The following is a 16,198-nucleotide window of genomic DNA, read 5'->3' on the forward strand; positions in this document are numbered from 1 at the left end:
AATATATATTAGTTACATAGATTTGTGGTACTTTTTTTTTTTTTTTTTTGGCCAGCCCTGGCCTTGAGCTCAGGGCCTGAGCACTATTCTTGGACTTTCTCAAGGCTAGAGCTCTACCACTTGAGCTTCAGCACCATTTCTAGCTTTTTTCTATGTATGTGGTACCGAGGAATCAAACCCAGATCTTTGTGCATGGTAGGCAAGCACTATTGTGATACATTTGATTTGTGGTTTCTCTTGGTCATTTGCTTAGCCTCAATAGTGTAGGAGGATTTGGTTGAAGAGGGCAAAGCTTCTTAGAGGAATTGAGGGTGTTAAAAATTGATGGCTTTCCTGTTTGTTGCTTATTCATGTTTTCAGAAGTGACAGAAAACTTGGCTGAGCCAACTCTGCCTGGCCTATACCTCCTCCAGCTGCTGCCAGATGAAGTCAAAGTGAAGATGGAGAATACAAGTGTGGTATTGTCCATGAATAGTCAAAAGAGGTGAGGTTTCTCCTGATACAGTGTGGGCTGTGATGCAAGCTATGTGCTAAGATCTTTGCAGCTGTACTGAGCTTTACTGTGAGGAGAAAGAAAGCAAGAATGGCATTCTACATCTTTCTAAGCCAGAATCTGTTCTGTTCCGTCAGGCACCTGACTTGGACACTGAAGGTTCTGCACTTCCTGTACCACCGTGATGAGGATCAACTGCCCCTTCGAAACTTCACAGCAAACTCAGATATGGCACAGATGAGCACTGAACTCCTGCTAGAAGGTAAATGGATGGGGTTATTGCTATTGAGAATGATGGGACTAGGCACTCCTTTGGCTTATGCTCCCGTGGTCTCCTTAATTTAGTGTAAGGGGAGGGAACATAATGAGAAAATAGCCCTAACACATAAGTCTTGTTTTTTCTTTGTCTCTGCATTTTTTTTAATCTCTTGCCCTCCCTTTGTTCTCCTTTGATTTGTCCTCTGGCCACTTACAGATGGGTTGTTGCTGTCCCAAAGTCGCCAACGGATTGTCTGCCTCAACTCCCTCAAGGCTAGTGTGCAGGTGTGCTATGGTACCATGAATCCTACTTTCTGTGCTCTTTCTGCATTGTTGCACTATGAGCTAAAGAAATAAAACTGGAACTCTGTTTCTATATTCCAGGTGACCACAATTGACTTCTCAGCATCTCTAGTTTTGAACACTTGTATTATTCATTACCGGCACCAGGAATTTTCTCACTGGCTGCAAATGCTAGCACTGGAGACCCAAGGGTCTAGTTCATCTGTTCTTAAGCGGAGGAAAAAGAGGTCAGTTTTTCTTTCAAGCTACCATTCATCAAGTGGACATTGACACCCCCCCCCCCCGCCTCGCGCGCGCGCGCACGTGCGCGCGCGCTCTCTCTCTCTCTCTCTCTCTCTCCCTCTCTCTCTCTCTCTCTCTCTCTCTCTCTCTCTCTCTCTCTCTCTCTCTCTCTCTCTCTTCCAGTCCTGGGGCTTGAATTTAGGGCCTGGTCACTGTCCTTGGACACTTTTTGCTCAAGGCTAGAGCTCTGCCACTTGAGTCATAGTGCCATTTCCAGCCTTTCCTGTGTTTGTGGTACTGAGGAATTGAACAGGACTTTGTGCGTGCTAGGCGCGTGCTCTACCACCGGGCTACACTCCGGCCCCCAGATTAGACTCTTTGATGGCAACAAGATGTCCTTTTTTTGTGTGTTCTCAGTTCCCACAGTGCCTTATAGAAAACTAACATCTGTTGAACTTAAATTATAAACTGTGTCTTGTCTTATCTACCTTAGGTTATTAGGTGTTCGTATTAGATCTACAAAGCAATCTTACATTGTATTGCACAAAGGACTTAAGGTCAATGGCTTGAAAGTGATGCTTCTTGGTTGTAGTAGATCAAGTCATAAGCCAGGTCCTGATGGCTCATGTCTATAGTCCTCGCTGCTTGGAAGGCTGAGAATTTTGAGGATCAAGATTCAAACTCAGCTCAAGCAGACAGATTTGTGCATGAGATTCCTACCTCCTGTTTAGGAAAAAACTGGTAGTGGAAGTGTGACTTAATAGGTAGAGTAGTAGCAGTGAATGAAAAAAAAAACAGCAGGAAAGCTGGGTAAGGTGGCTCACACCTGTAATCTATATACTCTGGACACTGAGATCTGATGATCATGGTTCAAAGCCAGCCTGGGCACTACAAAGCCATGAAACTCTTATCTCCAATTAATCTGAAGAAAATGGGAAGTAAGACTGTGTGACTCAAGGGTAGGGGCAATAGCCTTGAACTGAAGAACTCATGGACAGTGCCCAGGCTCAGAGTTCAAGCCCCCTGACCCTCCCGAAAACAATGACAACAAAAACTGAGCAGGAGTCTGAAGCACTGAGTTCAAGCCCCAGTGTTGTGCTGGCACCAAAAAAATAAAAAGAAAAGGAAAAAGGAAAAAAAAATCGTGATAGTACTGAAGTTCGGCTGTGAAAATTGCAATTTCATGTTCAACATCATGTTTTTCTGGGGTTCCTGCAAATTACTGTTGGGACTAACAGCAAGCTTACAAGCTTAGCCTTTTATAGTTCATTCTGAGAATTATTAAAAATATATAATCATTGGCCAGGAGTTTGGCCTAGTGGTAGAGTGCCTCACCTTGGTTTGAGAGCTTTGGGAATCTGTCCTTTGCTAGGAAGTTGCAATTACTTCTTGTCAATGATGTCTTGTTCTTGTGTAGAATTTTCCCCCAGATTCTGGCTCCCATCATCTTTAGCACTTCCATCTCCAATGTCAACATTTCCATTCAGCTTGGAGATACACCACCTTTTGCCTTGGGATTCAATTCCATTTCTCTGGGTAAGACTATAGGATGGAAAATAAATAAGAATTTGTTCTTTAGTGGAGCGAGGCCTAATTAATGGCCACTGTGGCTCAGAGAAATTCTCTTTCTCATCTTTTTAAAAAAGATTACCAGCACCTCAGGCCACAAAGTATCCATCAGAGGAGTGTCCTAACTGTGGATCACCTGTGCTGGCGTGTGGGCAGTGACTCCCACATTCAGCGGGCACCACATCCCCCCAATATGCATGTTTGGGGTGAAGCGCTTGTCCTGGACTCCTTCACGCTACAGGTAGGTAGAGGCTAGGGGTCCATATATGCCTGTCCTGACATGCTTTAGAACACTGAATATTGTCTTGATAGTATGATAAATGAGAGTATGACAAAATTCTGTGAGCATGCATTCAATGGAGTCCTTCTGCTTCTTTCCTAGGGTAGCTATAATCAGCCACTTGGCCTGTCCAGCACCCAATCAGATACCCTCTTTCTTGATTGTACCATCCGAGGACTTCAAGTAGAAGCTTCAGATACCTGTGCTCAATGTCTATCTCGTATCTTATCTTTGATGAATCCACAATCTGGGAAGTCAGCTGTCTGTAGAGAGTCTTCATTTGGGGAGTCTGTGACTTTACTGTGGAAGGTGGACTTGAAGGTGGAAGACATGAATTTGTTTACTCTTTCTGCCTTGGTTGGTAAGTGGAACAGGAGGGTCTGTGCTGATGTGGGTAAACTAAGCAGATTATGCTGTGCTGTTCAGTCTCCTCATTTGAGGAAGGTAATTATCTGGATTTTTTTTTACATTGAAGTCATACTGAAAGTCCTGTAAAACTATTGAGCTTCATGCTATTTTAAGGACTTATGAGCCAGCTCACGCCTGTAATCCTAGCTACTCTGGAGGCTGAGATCTGAGGATCAAGGTTCAAAGCCAGTCCAGGCACAAAAGGACCTGAGACTCTTATCTCCAATTAACCTCTAGAAAACGGGAAGTGGGGCTTGGTTCTAGGGTAGGGCAGTAGCTTTGAGCTGAAGAGCTCTGGGACAGGGCCCAGGCTGAGTTCAAGCCTCATGACTCAAAAAAAAAAAAAAAGATTTACGAAAAATACATATCAAGTAAAACATATAAGAAAATCACCTAGCTTTGATATTAAAGAGAATGAGATATATAGCATTTTTTTTCCCCTCAAGGCAGTGTTTTGCTGTATGATCCAATATGGACTTGAGTTTACTATGTAGCTCAGGCTACCCTTGAACTTGAATTCCCTAGGTCAAAATCTCTGAAGTGCTAGGATTATAACTGTGCCCACCACACCTGGCTATGTGGCTTTTTGTTTTCTAGTATATTTAGTTCTGGGAAACAATGTATTTCTAGACTATTTGTATGAGATAGGGAACTTCTTTGGTTTTACTAGGTACAGTTAAAGAGGATAAAGGAAACATTTCTTTAAGACATGAGAAATAAATTTAGGGAAGGTTTGGAGAACATAGGATAAGGGGAATAAGAAAGAAGAGTGAGGAATAAGAAAGGAAGGTGAGGACAGAAGTTGCCATTTGAGAGCTAAGTACCGAGACTGACATGGTTTCTGGATATTAGGTGCTTTGGAGGTACGACTGGACACACTGACTATCCTGGGCAGTGCTGAGACCTCCACCATGGGAATTCAAGGACTTGTTCTTGCACTAGTGAAGTCAGTCACTGAGAAGATGCAACCCTGTTGCAAGGCTCCTGACATCCCCACTCCAGTGCTCAGCCTCTCCATGCTCTCTCTTACCTATCACAGCAGCATCCGCTCTTTAGAGGTAATGTATCTGTCCGTTGGGAGGTGAGGCTAGGCTGAGTTTTTCTGCCATCTAAAGCCTTCCTCAGCGTTTATCTTGTGTTGTGAAACGTGGGGAAAAAATAGCACCAAGTATTTTATTTTTGCCAGGATGGGGGTTTGAACCCAAGGATTCAAGCTCACTTCATTGCTTTGTTCATCACTCACAGCTGACACTCTACTACTTGAGCCATGCCTATAGTCCAGTTTTTTGCTGGTTAATTGGAGAGGGAGTTTTGTGGACTGTTTTTTTGTCTTAGCTGGCTTTAAATTGTGGTTTCCTAAGTAACTGGCATTACAGGTACTTTTTAGTGTGGAATTACAAATGTGTGGGAAACTTAAGCTTTCATGTGCTCAGTTTCCATAATTATAACTTATGATCAACTTGTTTAAGCTATGCTCTCTCTAGTCTGTCCTACCCCAGGTTTGAGGAAAGATATCAAGCATATGCTTCTTCTTTTTTTTTTTTTTTTTGATCCTGGGACTTGAACTCTGGGCCTGAGCTTTGTCTCTGAGGTCTCAAGAGGTCTTCATCTCAAGGCTACCATTCTACCCCTTGGCCTGGGTTGGCCTAGATGTTGTCCCTGAGATCTTCAGCTCAAGGCTACTATCCTACCCCTGAGCCACAGGGCTACTTCCAGTTTTCTGGTTTTCCAGCAATTAACTGGAGATAAGAATCTGACGAGCTTTGTAGTGCTGGGCTGGCTTTGAACCTCAGTCCTCAGATCTGAGCCTCCTGAGTAGCTAGGATTACAGGCGTGAGCCCTTGTGCCTGGCTTCCAGGTGTATACTTTCAACTATAAGTAATTCAGTATAAATTTCTGAAAAATAAGAGGCTTTTAAAAGTAATTACCGGGTTTTTTTTTTTTTTTTTTTGAAGTTTTGGCTTCTCAGAAAGCTGGAAGGGTTTTTTTTGTTTGTTTGTTTTTTTGCCAGTCCTGGGCTTGTGCTCGGCCTGAGCACTGTCCTTGAACTTTCTCAAGGCTAGAGCTCTACCACTTGAGCCTCAGCACCACTTCCGGCTTTTTTGTATGTACGTGGTACCAAGGAATCAAACCCGTGTCTTCGTGCATGCTAGGCAAGCACTTTAACCACTAGGCCAAACTCCCGGCCCAAGCTGGAACGGTTCTAAAGGTGAAGGCATTCACAATTTTTTTGTTGTTGTTGTTTCGTTTTGTTTTGCCAGTCCTGGGCGCTTGAGCACAGGGCCTGAGCACTGTCCTTGGATTTTCTCAAGGCTAGAACTCTACCACATGAGCCTCAGCACCACTTCTGGCTTGTCTATGTATGTAGTACCGAGGAATCGAGCCTTGGTCTTCATGCATGCTAGGCAAGCACTCTACCACTAGGCCAAACTCCTGGCCCAGCATTCACAATTTTTGAGAGGCTTTCCAGTATATTTCTTAGAGTACAATAGATAAGTGGTCTTTTTAGAGAAAAAGTGGACTTTTTTTTTCCCCCTTATTTGTCAGACTTCTCCCTTCTTTTAGAAACTAAAGAAGTTCCTTTTTTTTTAATGGATCATAGGGCTTAAACTCAGCCTGGATGCTGTCCCTGAGCTCTTCAGCTCAAGGCTACTATCCTACCCTTGAGTCAAGCTCCACTTTCCATTTTCTAGAGATTAGTTGGAGAGAAATGTCTCAGGTCCTTTTGTGCCTGGGCTGGCTTTGAACCTCGTATCTCAGCTTCCTGAGTAGCTACGATTACAGGCAAGAGCTACCAAGCCCAGCTGAAGAGGTTCCTTTTTAGAGACTAGATTTTATGAGAATTTATGTGTTCTGAAATGGAAACTTTTTTTTATCCATTATCTAGTCAGACTGACTTTATATTTCAGGCTTAACAAAGATTCATTCTCTTACTTGAGATACACTTTCATGTAAGTCAGTTGCTGTCTTATGTAACATAAGTCAAGATGCTAACAGTTTATGAAACATTTCAAATTGCAATAGTTAGTAGGCAGAGTGTAGTTTGAGTGCCTGTGCTAGATAGACTGTGGTAGATAGAATAATATTAAAACACATGGATCTTCCTCTCAGATAATTTAGAATGGAGTTGAGGAATGCAAGGTAAGTGACAAGAGTTAGCTCAGCATATTAGCACTGAGGGTAACCGAGCAAGGCAGTAATTAGTTTGGTTAATTACAGGGTAGACTTGTGGACGGAGATGGTTCTTGAGCCAGTTGTGCATGTATAATAATCCCTGCCATCTATACTGTTCTGAGGCATGGTGACTGGTAAATTGTCTTTCTTGTACTCTAAAGGTTCAGTGTGGCGCAGGACTGACCTTACTCTGGAGCCCCCCAGATCACATGTACCTGTACCAGCATGTCCTAGCTACCTTGCAGTGCCGAGACTTACTAAGAGCTACTATGTTTCCCAAGATGGTTCCATCTCTTGAATTTGAGACTTCAAGAACCAATTCTGAGCTAGAAGATCGTCTCCCTGAGTCATCTTTATCTAGGCGGCTGCTAAGCCTGACACTGGAAGTGAACACAGCTAAACTGACAGCTTTTGTAGCTGAAGACAAGTTCATTACCCTTGCTGCAGAGAGTGTGTCACTGAACCGGCATGGAGGTTCACTGCAGGCTTATTGCCCAGAGTTGGCAGCTGGCTTTGATGGTAATAGCATTTTCAACTTCAAGGAGGTGGAGATACAGTTGTTACCAGAGCTAGAGGAGATGATCCTCCACCGGAACCCCTTCCCTACACTGCAGACCCTCCGAAATCGTGTTTGGCTCCTCTCTCTTGGTTCAGTCTCAGTGGAGTTCCCTTATCAGTATGATTTCTCTCAAACTCTGGATGAGGCTGTGGGAGTGCAGAAATGGCTGAAGGGGCTCCATCGAGGGACTCATGTTTGGGCCTCTCCAAGCCCCGCCCCACTCCCACCTGATCTACTCGTGAAGGTTCAGCACTTCTCATGGGTTTTTCTGGATGACATTTTTGAGGTGAAACTTCATGATAACTATGAACTGATGAAGGATGAAAGTAAAGAAAGTGCCAAAAGGCTGCAACTGTTGGATGCCAAAGTAGCTGCCCTTCGAAAGCAGCATGGAGAATTATTGCCTGCTCGAAAAATTGAGGAGCTCTATGCCTCTTTAGAACGCAAAAACATTGAAATCTACATCCAGCGATCCCGTCGTCTCTATGGCAACACACCCATGCGCCGAGCACTACTCACTTGGAGCCTGACAGGGCTAGAGCTCGTGGCTCTGGCAGATGCCTCTTTCCATGGACCTGAGCGTGTGCTAGAGCAGGTTCAAGAGCTTGATCCAGGAAGCCCTTTTCCTGCTGAAGGAATCGATCTTGTCATTCAGTGGTGTCGCATGCTCAAATGCAATGTTAAGACTTTTCTGGGTAAGTAATGCTTTCCTTATTTGTGGTGCATGCTGTTGGTGATTACAAATGAGAAAAGTTTCTATCAGGAATTGTGGTTCTTTTGGAGTGAGTGCAGTGGGATAGATAGGCTCCCCTTCCCTTTGTTTGTTCTTAAATTTCACCCTGAAACTGTGTGGCTGACATAAGAGGACAGCTAGAATTGTTTCTGTTTTTTTTTTGGTCAGTCATGGGGTTTGAACTTGAGGCCTGGGTGATGTCCCTGAGTTTGTTTGCTCAAGGCTAGCACTCTACCATTTTGGGCCACAGCACCACTTCCAGTTTTCTGGTAGTTAATTGAAGATAAGAGTCTGTTGGACTTTCTTGCCCAGGTGGGCTTTGAATCACAATCTTCTGATTTCAGCATCCTGAGTAGCTAGAATTTACAGGTGTAAGCCACCAGCGCCTGTCTTTATACTACTCATCTTTAAGGTTATTGTGGCTCTTACATCTCTGTGCCCTTTACCACCTTCTCTAGGGTGTTTATGACCTGTTTTTTTTGTTTTTTTCCCCAGTCTTGGGGCTCAAACTCAGGGCGTGAGTGCTGTCCTTGGGCTCTCTTCAAGGCTAGAGCTCTACCACTTGAGCCACATACCATTTCTAGCTTTTTTTTCCCCCCATGTATATAGTACTGAGGGGTCTTCGTGCATGCTAGGCAAGCACTCCACCACTAGGCCAGACTCCCAGCCCTGTCTGTGGTCTTCTATACAAAGCTTTCCTACTTTGCCACTGCTAGCCTTCATCTCACAGTTGACTGAAGGTGGATGGGTAAAAGTGGCAAAGAAAATTAGTGCCCAAGACACTGAGACTGCTAAGACAGTCACTGAATAGCCATTGTGTATTCCCTGTAACAACAGTTCGGATCAGAGACTACCCACGGTACCTGTTTGAGATTCGAGATTGGCGGCTTATGGGTCGACTTGTGGGCACTGAGCAGAGCGGTCAACCTTGCTCCCGTCGACGTCAGATCCTACACTTGGGGCTTCCGTGGGGTAATGTGGCAGTAGAAAGGAATATGCCACCACTCAAGTTCTACCATGACTTTCACTGTGAGTAGAGGGACACTTGGTTTAGCTGAAAGACATTTGTGGTGGCTGAGGTGGGTGGTAAATGGAGATCTTTTGGGGTGGAGGGAGAGGAGGGTGAAGTTGTATCATAACCTATTACCTTTGTTTCTCTATCCCAGCGGAAATCTTCCAGTATACAGTGGTATGGGGCCCATGTTGGGATCCAGCCTGGACACTGATTGGCCAATGTGTGGACCTCTTGACCAAGCCCTCAGCTGACCCTAGTCCACCATTGCCCTGGTGGGACAAGAGCCGCCTTCTTTTCCATGGGGATTGGCACATGGACATTGAACAGGCAAACCTGCATCAGCTGGCTACTGAGGTGAGATGTCCCACGGAATCATTTTCTTGTTAGGATAATGATATGATTGGGACTTGTATAGCATTTGGGGGAATGAGAGGAAGTCCTGATTTGAGAGATGGAAACGGTATTTGTACCCGTACCTCACCATGTTCTTGGGGGTGGTTATAGGACCCATACAATACAACTGAAAACATGCACTGGGAATGGAGCCACCTTTCTTTTCATTGGAAACCTGGTCAGTTTGTGTTCAAAGGTGACTTGGATGTCAACGTGAGAACAGCCTCTAAGTGAGTGGAATAAAGGGTTGGAGCCTCAACAGGGTGGGAGACTCAGGGTGGAGGGAGAGGGGAAGTAAATGACCAGGTCATTGAGGGCTGGGGCTCCGTTGTGAGGCAGGTATGACGACTGCTGCTTCCTTTACCTGCCTGACCTCTACATGACGCTGGACCTGCAGTGGCTGTGCCATGGGAACCCTCATGATCACCACAGTGTCACTCTGAGGGCCCCAGAGTTCCTGCCTGAGGTACCCCTGGGCCAGCTCCATGACTCCTACCGGGCCTTTCGATCTGAGAACCTCAATCTCTCCATCAAAATGGATCTGACTCGGCACAGCGGAAGTGAGGCTTGGACCTGGGGTAATGGGGAGGAAGGGCTTAAGGATGGGCTTGGACGCTGAGGACTGGAGCTTGAAGGAAGGAGAGAGAACACGAGGGAAGGCCAGAAGAGAGTTTGGTTAGGTCTTTTTTTCCCTTAGAGGGTTACTAATTTTTTGGACTACTATACTATTATAATTTGGGTGGCTAATGAACAGAAGACATTTGATTCTCACATTCTGGAGTCTGGAATGTTCAAGATTGAGGTTCTAATATTCAATCTGGAATACAACCCTCATAGATGGCACCCTTTTTTTTTTTTTGCTGGTCTTGGGGCTTGAATTCAGAACCTGAACCCTGTCCTTGGTCTTTCTCAAGGCTAGAGCTCTACCACTTGAGCTACAGCACCACTTTTTGGCCTTTTTTTTTCCCCATTGTATGTAGTATGGATGAATCCAACCCAGGTCTTTGTGCATGCTAGGCAAGCACTGTACCACTAGGCCAACATCTCAGCCTTATAAATGGCACCTTTTTGTTGTATACTCACATAGTACATGGAACTAATGGATTCTCTTGGGCTTCATATGTAATTTCTTTTGAGAAGTCTCTTCCCTAATGTTCTAACTACGTCAAAAAAAGCCGTGTGTGTGTGTGTGTGTGTGTGTGTGTGTGTGTGTTAGTCCTGGGGCTTGAACTCAGGGCCTGGTCACTGTCCCTAGAGCTTTCATGCTCAAAGCTGGGTTTCTACCACTTGAATCATAGCCCCATTTCCAGAAAGCCCGCTTTTTAATACCTTCACCTAGGGATTTAGGATTTCCAACATGAGAATTTGAGGAGGACAAACATTCAGATAGCAAAGCTCCTTGCTGTGGGTGGTGACTATGAGACTAGGTAGGTAAGCTTTAAGCATCTAAAACCTGAAGCTAGGGAAACTCTTAGCTTCACTTGTGTGTTCAGATACATGTATTTTTCCCTTTCAAGCAATATCCCAGCCCCGAATTCTGCTATATAGTAGTACTCTGCGCTGGATGCAAAACTTTTGGGCAACTTGGACTAGTGTCACAAGACCTATCTGTCGGGGGAAGCTCTTCAATAACCTGAAACCCAGCAAGAAAAAGCTTGGCCAGCACTACAAGCAGCTTTCCTATACTGCACTTTTCCCTCAGCTTCAGGTCAGGCTCTTGACATCTTTTGTCCCCCTTTCCTGTTTTCCTATCTTCTCATAATCAGTTCCCTTAGTTATTCCTCTCTCCATCCTTTCTTTATTCTTAAATTTCCTTGTTGCAGGTACATTATTGGGCTTCCTTTGCCCAGCAACGGGGTATTCAGATTGAATGTAGTCAGGGCCATGTCTTTACTCGGGGGACTCAGCGGCTTGTTCCTCAAGGTAAGATCAGTCTTTCCTTTTATAGTCTCCTAGCCTGTTCCTTACCTTTTTCCTATTTCTCTTTGGTCTTTTTCCTTCCATACTTCTCTGCATGGACTCTGCTTCCTTTTCACAGCGGGCACAGTGATGCGGCGCCTCATTTCTGACTGGAGTGTGACTCAGATGGTCAGTGACCTAAGTCAGGTGACTGTTCACCTGATGGCCTCGCCCTCTGAAGAAAATACTGATCACTGCCTTGATCCCTTGGTAACAAAGACTCACCTGCTGAGCCTGTCTTCCCTCACCTACCAACGACACAGCAATCGACACTGCAGTCGAATAGCTGAGGAGGTATTAATTTACAGTCTATTACCTTAGTTACTTTAAGTATCATTCTCTGCTTGAACAATACTATAAACTACTGAAGGCTTGCTGCCCCATGTTCAGGTTCTAGTGGGGATTATCTCTGGCTTTCAGGTAGTTGCCCTCCATCTTGGGTTCTGGTATCTCTTCTTATAAGAGCATTAATCTGAATTGTGCACTAGTGGCCCATGCCTATAATCCTAGCTACTCAGGAGGCTGACAGCTGAGGATCATGATTCGGGGCCAACCTGGGCAAGAACGTACATGAGATTAAAAAAAAAAGCTGAAAGTAGAGCAAAAAAAAAAAAAAAAATGCTGGGTGCTGGTGGCTCACACCTGTAATCCTAGCTACTTAGGAGCCTGAGATCTGAGGATCAAGGTTCAAAGCCAGCAAGGGGGCGGGGGTGTGGGGTGAGCATAGCCTAGTGGTAGAGTGCTACCCTAGCAGGTATGAAGCCCTGGGTTCAATTCCTTGGTACCACATACACAGAAAAAGCCAGAAGTGGCTCAAGTAGCAGAATGCTAGCCTTGAGGAAAATGTGTTCAAGGACATTGCCGAGGCCCTGAGTTTAAGCCCCAGGAATAACCAGAAAAAAAAAAAAAAAGGCAGCCCAGGCACAAACTCCATGAGACTCTTATCTCCAATTAACTTCCAGAAAACTAGATGTGGCCCTGTGGCTCAAAGTGATAGAATGCTAGCCTTGAGCTGAAGAGCTCAGGGACAGACTGAGTTCAAGCCCCACCACTGACCCACCACCCAAAAATATATATGTATAAAAAGCTCAAAGACACTGGCCAAACTCTTGAGTTCAACCCCTAGGACCAACACACACAAAAAAAACCCACAAAAAGAGCACTAATCCTATTATGAGGGCCCCATCCTCACGTCCCCATTTAAACCTAATTACATTGAGGATTAGGGCTTGAACCTGAATTCAGGGGCACACAATTCAGACCACATTTTAGGCTAACTATATTCCAAGTATGTATGTCATGTATGTCATTAATTTTTTTTTTTTTTTGGTTGGTTGTGGGGCTTGAACTCAGCCTGGGTACTGTCCCTGAGCTCTTCAGCTCAAGGCTACCATCCTATCCCTTGGCCACAGCACCACTTTCGGTTTTCTTGTGGCTAATTGGAAATAAGAGTCTCACAGTCTTTAGGGACTTTAGTGCCCAGCCTGGCTTTGAACCGCAATCTTGAGATCTCAGCCTCCTGAGTAGCTAGGATTATAGGCGTGAGCCACTGGCAGTAGGGCCAGCCACCCACTCAGGGCTTGGGCACTGTCACTGAGCTGTTTTATATTCAAGGCTAGCACTCTACAATTGCAGTCACAGCTCCACTTTCAGCTTTTTGTGGTTAATTGGAGGTAAGAGTCTCACAGACTTTCGTGCTGGGTTGGCTTTGAACCTCGGATCCTCAGATCTTAGCTCCCAAGTAGCTAGGATTACAGGCGTGAGTCAACGGCGCTGTCTGTCTGTCTATTTATATGTTGTAGGTCTTGAACTCTGGTCCTGGGCACTGTCCCTGAGCTCTTCAGCTCAAGGCTGCCCTATCCCTTCAGCCCCAGTGCCACTTCTGGTTTTTGGGTGGTTAATTGGGGGTAAGAGCCTCACCGACTTTCACCAGGATTACAGGTATGAGCCACCATGCCTGGCTCTGCCTGCTTATTTTCCCTTCCTTCTTTTCTTTTTCTTTCTTTTTTTTTTCTTTTTTTAACCAGTCCTGGGCTTTGAACTCAGGGCCTGAGCACTGTCCTTGGGCTTTTTCCTCAAGGCTAGCTAGCATTCTACAACTTGAGGCACAACACCACTGCTGGTTTTTTTCTATGTATGTGGTACTGAGGAATCAAACCCAGGTCTTTATGCATGCTAGGCAAGCAGTCTACTACTAGGTCAAACTCCTAACGCCTGCTTCTTTTCTTTTCTTTTTTTTTTGCCAGCCCTGGGCTTGAGCTCAGGGCCTGAGCCTGTCCTTGGACTTTCTCAGGGCTAGAGCTTTACCACTTGAGCCTCAGAACCACTTCTGGCTTTTTTCTATGTATATGGTACCAAGGAATCAAACCCGGGTCTTCATGCATGCTAGGCATGCACTCTACCACTAGGCCAAACTCCTGAACCCCCTGTTTATTTTCTTAAGACAGGATCTTACTATGTATATATTCTAGGCTGGCATTCAACACTATTCTGCTTATAAAGTGGTGGGGGATTACTAGCTTGTTACTACAATAACCAGTTTAATTAAAAAATTTTCTCTAAAAATTGTTTTAAAATTCTGTCATTTAGTTAGGTGTTACTGGATAATACCTGTAATCCTAGCTGCCTGGGAGCAGATCTGAAGATCATGGTTCAAAGAAAGCCTGGACAGGAAAGTCTGTGAGACTTTTAACTCTAACCACAAAAAGCCGAAAGTGGAGCTGTGGCTGCAGTGGTAGAGTGTTAGCCTTGAACATAAAAAAGCTCAGGGGCAAGCCCTGAGTTCAAGCCCAATACCAACAACAACAAAAAAAACGTGTTAAATATAGTTAGAATGTAATGTAGTATATCTGCCAAGACTGCGTAGTTTTTCTTCTCCAGGATTTTCTTTCTCTTCCACTAGCGACTCCTTATTTGAGAAGCTTGTCTCTTCTCATGTGCAGTACCGAAGCAATTGTGGAAATGTTTATCCAGCTCTCCTTGAAGTTCTTTTCCATTTCTTAGGAGCTCTCTACTCGAGGTGGAGATCCTGCCTTTCATACACACCAGCTATACTTGGTAGATTTACGAATTTCCTGGACAACCACCAACCGAGACATTGCTTTTGGATTGTATGATGGCTACAAAAAGGCTGCTGTACTCAAACGTAATCTCTCTACTGAGGCCCTGAAGGGCTTAAAGATTGACCCTCAGATGTCAGCGAAAAAACCAAAGCGAGGTGTTCCAAGTAGTGACCCAGTCCCACCTCATGTCAACACTCCTAACTTCAGTGGACACCCTGACAAGGGGTCATCAGGAGGTAGGCTGACAATGCGGTTACGTTTGGACAAACAGGCGTGGGGTTTGAGAAGGGCTTGTAAAAGTCTTGAGTCATGGCTGGATCCATCTAGATGTAGAGATGAAACTATTATGCTTCTATATTAAGTCACGTAGGTATTTTAAATTAATGATATAGGAGCATTAAAAGGTTGGATCCTGTGGCCAAGAGAAGAGGATAAGAAAGAGAGCTGGGATGAAAACAGGATGAGTAAGGTTAGAGAATTGTTTCATGTTTTGGTTGTTCAGTTTTTACAGTACAGTTTAAAACCCAGATTCTTGTAAATAATACTAGATGAATGCTCTACCACTGAGGTATACCACTGGTCCTATTTCTTTTCTTTCTTTTTTTAAAAAATTCAGTCCTGGGGCTTGAACTCGGGGCTGAGCACTGTCCTTGGACTTTCCTCAAAGCTAGAGCTCTACCATTTGAGCCACAGGACCACTTGTGGCTTTTCTATGTATGTGGTTCCAAGGAATCGAATCCAGGTCTTTGTACATGCTAGGCAAGCACTCTGTCACTGCCACTGGCCCTATTTCTTATTTCAAGAAATTAATGTGGTAAGCCTGGTGTGGTGGCTCACACCTGTAATCCTAGTTACTTAGGAGGCTGAGGTTTGTGGTTCAAAGCCAGCCCAGGCATGTGAGACTCTTATCTCCAGTTAATCACTAGAAAAGGGGAAGTGAGGCTGTGACTCCAGGGGTAGAGCAGTGCCTAAACCCAGAGTTCAAGCCCCATGAGCACTTCCCTCCCCACCCCCGACACACACACAAAATAGTAATAATGTGGTTAGCCAATGAAGTAAGTACTAGGTACAAAGCATTGCTCTGAATTCAGTAAGGGATAAAAATGTAAAACATTGAACTTGCATCAACAAATTTTTTAGCTCTGGCTAAGCTATGATTAGTTCATGTAATTACTGTTCATTCATTCGAAGGTTGATTTTAGTTTTACAGAGGGTCAATAATGCATCAGACATGACCATAGACATTGAGTATACAACTGTAAGTGAAAGCTCAGAAACTAGGAGGAGAAAAGATATGTGAACTATATTATTATGAAAAGGTTTTATAGGAATGTTCAAATATACTAAATGCAATGGGAAGGAAGTATTTTAGTGTTAAGTCTAGAATGGTCTCAGACAGAGGATGATAATGGATGTAAGATGAAAATTGATGTGGGCTTATGCCTATAATCCTAGCTATTCAAAAGGTTGAGATCTGAGTCTGAGATCCGAGGATTATGATTGGAAGCCAGCCTGGGGAGGAAGTTCCACAGGATTCTATTTTACAGTTATCCCCCAGAAAATCAGAAGTGGTCAAAGTGGAATAGTGCTAGCCTTGAGCAAAGAAAACACAGGTAGGCCGGGAATTTAGCCTAGTGGTAGAGTGCTTGCCTAACATGCACGAAGACCCGGGTTCGATTCCTCGGTACCACACATAGCAAAAAGCCAGAAGTGGTGCTGAGGCTCAAGTGGTAGAGTGGTAGCCTTGAGAAAGTCCAAGGACAGTGCTCA

General features: G+C 44.5%; 1 protein-coding gene across 1 annotated transcript in view; it reads left to right on the plus strand.

Annotated features, from left to right (window-relative positions):
• Positions 1–16,198, plus strand: part of Bltp2 (bridge-like lipid transfer protein family member 2) — a 37,342-nt gene that overhangs the window by 4,259 nt on the left and 16,885 nt on the right. The window contains exons 8-24 of the mRNA XM_090350603.1: positions 361–484; positions 631–755; positions 969–1,036; positions 1,136–1,281; positions 2,694–2,812; positions 2,923–3,086; positions 3,228–3,486; positions 4,386–4,591; positions 6,869–7,961; positions 8,837–9,028; positions 9,166–9,368; positions 9,519–9,637; positions 9,747–9,967; positions 10,925–11,115; positions 11,231–11,330; positions 11,446–11,660; positions 14,370–14,664. Of these exons, the coding sequence (XP_090206729.1) occupies positions 361–484; positions 631–755; positions 969–1,036; positions 1,136–1,281; positions 2,694–2,812; positions 2,923–3,086; positions 3,228–3,486; positions 4,386–4,591; positions 6,869–7,961; positions 8,837–9,028; positions 9,166–9,368; positions 9,519–9,637; positions 9,747–9,967; positions 10,925–11,115; positions 11,231–11,330; positions 11,446–11,660; positions 14,370–14,664 (3,840 nt within the window). The remainder of the gene's footprint in view (positions 1–360; positions 485–630; positions 756–968; positions 1,037–1,135; positions 1,282–2,693; positions 2,813–2,922; positions 3,087–3,227; positions 3,487–4,385; positions 4,592–6,868; positions 7,962–8,836; positions 9,029–9,165; positions 9,369–9,518; positions 9,638–9,746; positions 9,968–10,924; positions 11,116–11,230; positions 11,331–11,445; positions 11,661–14,369; positions 14,665–16,198) is intronic.

The sequence above is a fragment of the Megascapheus bottae genome, chromosome 17, assembly GCF_031878675.1.
Source record: "Megascapheus bottae isolate mThoBot1 chromosome 17, mThoBot2.hap1, whole genome shotgun sequence".
NCBI lineage: Eukaryota > Metazoa > Chordata > Mammalia > Rodentia > Geomyidae > Megascapheus > Megascapheus bottae.